At 27.8% G+C, this 6685-nt stretch overlaps 2 protein-coding genes across 4 annotated transcripts in view; both read right to left on the bottom strand.

Moving 5' to 3' along the window:
- Positions 1-403, bottom strand: part of LOC108752081 — a 1125-nt gene extending 722 nt beyond the window's left edge. The window contains exons 1-2 of the mRNA XM_018492700.1: positions 367-403; positions 74-277 (exon numbers count right to left, since the gene is read on the bottom strand). Of these exons, the coding sequence (XP_018348202.1) occupies positions 74-277; positions 367-378 (216 nt within the window). The 5' untranslated portion in view covers positions 379-403. The remainder of the gene's footprint in view (positions 1-73; positions 278-366) is intronic.
- Positions 404-2772: 2369 nt separating this feature from the next.
- LOC108751957 overlaps positions 2773-6685 on the bottom strand; it is a 9898-nt gene continuing 5985 nt past the window's right edge. Inside the window, exons 1-4 of one of the 3 annotated variants that reach the window (XM_018492462.1) lie at positions 5521-5731; positions 4767-4945; positions 4155-4434; positions 2773-3416 (exon numbers count right to left, since the gene is read on the bottom strand). In XM_018492462.1, the coding sequence (XP_018347964.1) occupies positions 3171-3416; positions 4155-4434; positions 4767-4936 (696 nt within the window). In that variant the 5' untranslated portion in view covers positions 4937-4945; positions 5521-5731 and the 3' untranslated portion in view covers positions 2773-3170. Of the gene's footprint in view, positions 3417-4154; positions 4435-4766; positions 4946-5520; positions 5732-6685 lie in introns of those variants that run through there. The other 2 variants (XM_018492461.1, XM_018492463.1) reach the window with 2 other exon arrangements.

Genomic DNA, 6685 nt, shown 5'->3' with positions numbered 1-6685 from the left:
TAACGTTTAATAGGAGAAATAAATTTTGAAGATATTTAATAAAGATAAAATTTTTAAAGATTTTTCATTTTTACCTGTGATAGTCTGGTTCATAACGATGATACTTGTTCGCTAATATTCTTTTGGAATGATAACGTTTTCGATGTTTTGAAAACGAATGCCATCGTGGGTGTCGCCATGGAGGAGGACTATAATATGAATATGGCTTAACTTTGTAGGTTTCATTAAATTCCACTAATTCCAGAATTAAGCCAAAGAACATGATAACCGTAAGTAACTAAAAGTTATTATCAACACATCATAGTTAATATTAACATTAATTTTTGCGAAAGACAATGTTTAATTTTTAAATGTTAATTAACTCACCTTCATTTTCATAATGTAAAATTCAATTTTTTATAATTGTACTTTCAAGGCATCCAATTTACTTTAATTAAATTATTGATTAAATAAATACGTTGTTAGAGTGGCATTTTTCTACATACACCTTTTCCATTTTAATAGTAATATTCTTTTCCACAAATTGGTAAAGAAATATTTATTTATCACTATTTGTTAATTTATCACTTTATCTAAAATAACGATTTTAATTTTTACTTTAAACATTTCAATAGCTTTACAATGAACAATTGTGTATTACATATATAAAACATAAAATTAATAGATATTAAGAGTCTTCGATTGTAGATTTTATACATATATATATATAAACATATACATATATATCACTTTATTTCAGAAACAGAACACATTATCTCGCTAAGATTTTGATGAAGAGAAACGCTCGTGTAGCCGGATAAAACCTTCATGGATCGAAATGAAACTATGAACTTGAAAGTCTTCAAGCAGACTTTCTTTTATATCTTCCCTTCCATTTCTCTCGAATCGCCTACAGCAACATATGTATAATGATTCATAAATGTCATCGTAATGCTACAGCTAAAGTTATTACAATTTATTCTTCAATGAAGAAAAGTTTCACTAAGGGAAATGTACACTCACAAATAAACAGACAAACAAAATAAGAAATTATTTGGCAAAAGATTGTATGTATCTAATAGCATAATAGAAAGTTGTACAATGATTCAAGAAATAAGGAATGCACTCGAGTAAGAATCACATGCAAATTTCATTCATGATTCACGTTATGCAAAGTAGATACTTTCTTTGTGATCTAAATTTATGAAAAATGTTAATATATTTCTTATAATCTTGTAAACACACACATTCATACACTTGAAGTATGCAAGAATATTAACAGCAATTAAGCAGCAGCTTTTTCAAATGCGACATTAAATATCTTAATATATTAAACTTGATTATTATATAAAAAGTAACTTTAAAAAAAGTTTCACAAATTTATGGTTTGATCAATATAAATTAACGTTAAATTTTATTTATTAATAGCTATCATAATATTCATTTTAATTAAACATATAGTTTTAAATTTTATAAAAGCGATAATATAGAAAAGATGTTTATGTTAAAAAATTGTTGTAGCAATTGATGAGCCGTAGATCCAGCGAAAGTGAAAAGTGAACGGAGGCATCATACATAAAGGTACTTTCAAGATACTTTCAACAAAGAGTGTATGCTAATGCGTGCGTGAATTTGCTTTCAAAGATTTCTTTAGGAAGTACTCATTCTTTTGAATGATGTTGCTGTTATATTGTCTATTTCATCAATCTAATCGTAGTCGAGATCCTGAGAGCTCTTAGAACTTTCTCTTTTTAATTATAAAAAGGAAGATTATTAAATTAATATAAAAAATTATAAAAAGGAAGATATTTCGATAATCATATATATAATTACTTAAAATAAATTTAAAAACATGTTAATATATTTTACAGATTTTTATTCAATCCCTGGAAGATTTTAGAACGTAACTGTAACATTACGAAATGTATTGTTACAATTGCATTTATAATTGCATTAACATACATTCGCGCGCGACCAGTAGAAGTACAACGAATATATTTTATTATTACATATTATTGTTTCCTACTATGTTGCACTGAATAATAATTACGGTTTTCATCACAGCTTATAATAAATTGTAACAAGATTGCTTATTGAAGTAATAATTATCTATAATTAATTTGAAGTAATAATTATCTATAATTAATCACTTAAACGAATACATTATTTTAAAAAGATATGTTTTCGTATAAAAGCCCATTGCGTATAAACGTATAAATAAGTACAATTAAATAAGTTAAAGCTAACAATGCCTTTTAAGTATACACGTAGAGTTAATTTCTTATTATATATTTTCTCTATAACTTCACGAATAGTCTAAAGTATATTCGTACTTTGCGCTTTGAAGAATATATGAACATTAAACTTGTATTTGCATACATGTATTTTTATCTTTTTAGCACTTATGGTAATATAAATGTTACTGTATCTTAAAATACCCAGCTTAAATGATAAAAAACGATTTTTAAAAAGTGTAAAAATGCATAAAAAGTCATTCTATATAATTTTTTTCAGTAATTATATGTTAGTAGTAACTATACATGTAGTAAATTGTTGGTTTATAAAATTTTAATTACAAATTTAATTAATAATTTTTTTTATAAATTAGAAGGTTAATTAAAGTAATTAAAAAATGTGAGACATAAAAATGGAAATAATACAACAATAACCAAAAAATCTCAGGAATGCAAAACATGACTTAGAAAAAGTGACTTGTAATTTGAATCTATTTTTAACCATCTAATAATTGCTACGATGATTAACAGTTGACCATTACAATTAATAATACTCCTATACGTTTTATTTTATTTTATGACAGCACTTGAATACTTTCTATAAGCAGTAATTGCATCGTCACTTCGCGTGCACCGATCGAACTTTTAGAAGAGTAAATTAGATTTTTTAATCAATTTCTTTTTTACATAATGACTCAAAATTTGTCGTTATCACAACACATACACATTTTCTATTTGTCATGTCTACTTCTAGAAAATATTTTGGTTATAGTAAAAAATATCTCAGCGCTTTCTTCATTATAATCCAAGCCTAATTATCAATTGAACACTATAAATAACTAAATCATAACTGAATTATATCCAAGCTGATTAAATAATGATTAGACAATGTTTCGATTTAGCGAATTATACAATGTTCTAATATTGCACTAGGACTAATTGCATCATGATTGTACACTACACATTTGTCTCTTGGAGCTCGGTACAGTCAGTGGGCTTGATCTCCAACCACCAATCGTTAGGATAATGATACTTCTGTAATTCTATGCCTTCTCTTGGCACGGGCATCAATCGGCCGCCGAATTGTTTCGCCGGTAGAGGAGGTATCACTAATTGTGGTGGAAAACACTGTAGACTCGGCGAGAACTCGCAGTCTGGAGGCAAGACCCTTCTGGTCCAGCCGACTCTTCTCACCATCTGCGTCTGCAAGTGTCAACACCATTGAATTTTTTGAGGTGTTAGTGACGTCTCTACATTTTTTCCTTTTTTTTGAATTAGCTTTAAAACTTTTCATCTTAAAGCAGAATATTTTTAAAGATGATTGTGATATTCTCAGTGAGATACACATATATGTTTTGTAAATCCAGAAAATCTAAGAAGATTTGATACAATTGATGGCCTTGTCGGCGAATCCGGGAACTCGGATCGTAATACCTATAAATAAGGGGCAATAAAACGGCTGCATTCGCCAATTTATGGACAAACTAACGCTACCAAAAGAGTTGTCTTCACTTGTTCTATATACGTGATGCGCTTTTAAAATCCACGGAAATCGTATATTTTCCTAGAGTTTTCTTCAACTCTCCATAAAAGCATAAAGGTAACAAGACGCAAAGCGAATTTGCATTTGCGTGCTAGATATATAAAACGAAATCTTACTGAATACAAATACTGCGCTTGACGTAAAAGCAAAGAAGAGTTGAAGTTGTAAACTAGTATTTACAGAGTGACAATAAATCTGACATAAATACAAAACATCTAAAGGAAATATTAACAATAAAAACGAATAGTTTTATCTGTTTGATTTTATGGTGTATGTAAAAAAACGTATTCTTCAAAAATTGTTATTATTTAAATTTTACAGATTATTATATAACAATTAAAAAATGTTTAATATAAAGTTCACTTTAAACAAAAAATTTTGTTAAAAAACTTAATTACCACTGCGTCTTCCTCGAAAACAACCACTTCCACTTTAGGTGCATCTTCACCGACTTCGTGTTCCTGTATCCTGTAAATTCCCGCTGCGTGAAGGTAAGTTGCACTCAAACCGACTTCTCGGAAGGCTTTTGTGATTAAGACATCGTCACGAAGCGTGTCGACCAAGCACAGTTCCACTTTACGTGCCCACGGCAGTGCGCGGCCTATTCGAACTTGACCCCAAAGACCGCCCAGGCAGAGAAAGTGGACGATGCCCAGCTTAGTGAGAACCAAATGAGCTCTGGAAAAATTATGGAAATTATATATGTTTTGATATAATAAATTATCTTACATAAACTATTACAGGTGCTTTACACGTTAAAAATTAAAGAGAGACATCTTCTAAAAGTCTAATTAAATTTAACTTAAAATTCTAATTAAAAAGCATTTTATCAATTGTATCATGTATTTTATGACTTAAAAAATCTAAATGAAAATAGAAACTTAATAATTGAGAGGGAGATATAAAAAAATTAAATATAATTATAAACTATCATAAATAAATGTCTAATACTTATTGTATTTAATTCTCTTCAGATCATTATTTAAATATCATATAATTTAAGTACTGACCTATAAGCGAGATCATGTAATTTCTCAGTAAATTCTTCGGGCACGCTACATGGCTGCTGCGGAATTTCTTGCCGACTGAGGCTATACCAGAACAGCACAACCATCAGGAAGAATGCCGCCAGAGCTCGCATAGGAGTGATGCGAAAGCGTCTCCGTGAACAGAGACTCATGTTGATGTTCTGGAAATCAGGGAATTCGATCGAAAATCTTTTTCTGGACGTTATACGAATCAATTATACAATTGCAATGTATTCTTTTATTTTAAATTTCGAAATATTTTACTTATCGAAGAAAACGATAAGAAAATTTCAACCAGCTCTTTTGGATACATAGATCTGCAAATTTTTGAATTCTGCCTTTTCTTTTCATTCTGAAATTTTTTTTTAAACGAGTCATTGCATTCTAAATTTTTTTTATACATCTTTGACATGTTCAAATCCTTATATATTTTAATTGAAACTATAAACTTTTTATTTTAAAAATCAATAATATCTATTAATTTTATTTGTTTAATTTTTAAGATCTTTCCGATAGTTTTTATTTTCAGTTTTGTTTAGAACTTCGTTTTTTTAAATCCTCAAGTTTAATTTTATGCTTTTTATTCATACAATTTAGCATAATAAAAAGTCTACTAAAAATAAAATCCACAATATATATCATTTTACTGTTTAACTGTAGTGATTTAAATATTCATTAATCAATTTGTGTATTGTGTTTAGTGTAAATTCTAAAAAGATTTTCAGGAAAGACTCACGTTCCCTAAGGAGCATGCATGATATTAACAACACTTGTCTCTCGAACTCGTCACATGCACCCTGAACACAAGGAAGGAAAAAACCAACGACTCGAAATTACGTACTCGCGATATACGACGTAGTCATGACCCACGTGTGATCAGACTTTCTTGAATTTTTCCTTTGCTTTTTTCTCACCCCCCGCGACGAAAACCACTTTCTCATAAAGACTCCGACACTCAACCCTTGACGAGTTCGACATGGCAACGTTGCGAAATATTGATTTTTCTGCTCTACCGACAGTTTACTCAGATATAGCTTTATCTATTAATACAAATATAGAATAAGAACTTATAAGAAGTAAGAAATAGATTATTATATTAATAATAGTATTTAACTTTTATTTTTATTTATAATTATACAAAATCTGTTTTTAAATTTGTTTTACAAATTTTTAATTCTTAAGATTAAAAAGCAACTATTTATAAAAATCTTGCAGTATTGATTTTTTGTAATCTTATCAATAGTTTTGTAAAGAACGTTTCGTAAAGATATAAGATTACAAATGTGATTTCGTAGACTTTCAAAAGATAAAAATTTTAACTTTATTATTATATGTATAATTAATAAAAACTGATAAACAATTTTGGGAAAAAAATTTAATATTTGTCAATATTATTGTTTGTCTCCAATCTTATTATTTATCAATATTATTCCAAAAAATAATGTAAGAGCATCATTTACAGATCCCTATATTATTAACGGATCTCATAGATGATAATCTCTTCAAAATAAATACACACCGTATTGATAAAATGTTAGTATAATTTTAAAAATATTAACTTCTTTATAATTTAATAAACTTTAATTTTTTTATTATAATGAAAAGTTTATAAGAATCTGTTATTTATAAATAAAAGAATATTAAATTATGACATTAATTCTGTCTTATCGATTTGTGATATATGAGTTATTCTAATTCTAATATGATCGATTGTTAATAGTAGTGGAATATTTTGGATACTTTCAAAAAAATATTCAAAAAGTAGAAGAATATATATTAGCAACTTTTATAAACACAAATATATTTAATATAGAAATAGAATTAAAAATTTGATTATGAGTCGCGATAATAATCTTCCTGTTAGTTTTATGTTACATAAATTTTCCTTTGCTTGAAAAGAG

The sequence above is a fragment of the Trachymyrmex septentrionalis genome, unplaced genomic scaffold, assembly GCF_001594115.1.
Source record: "Trachymyrmex septentrionalis isolate Tsep2-gDNA-1 unplaced genomic scaffold, Tsep1.0 scaffold53, whole genome shotgun sequence".
Taxonomy (NCBI): domain Eukaryota; kingdom Metazoa; phylum Arthropoda; class Insecta; order Hymenoptera; family Formicidae; genus Trachymyrmex; species Trachymyrmex septentrionalis.
This window is presented reverse-complemented; position numbering and strand designations above follow the sequence as displayed.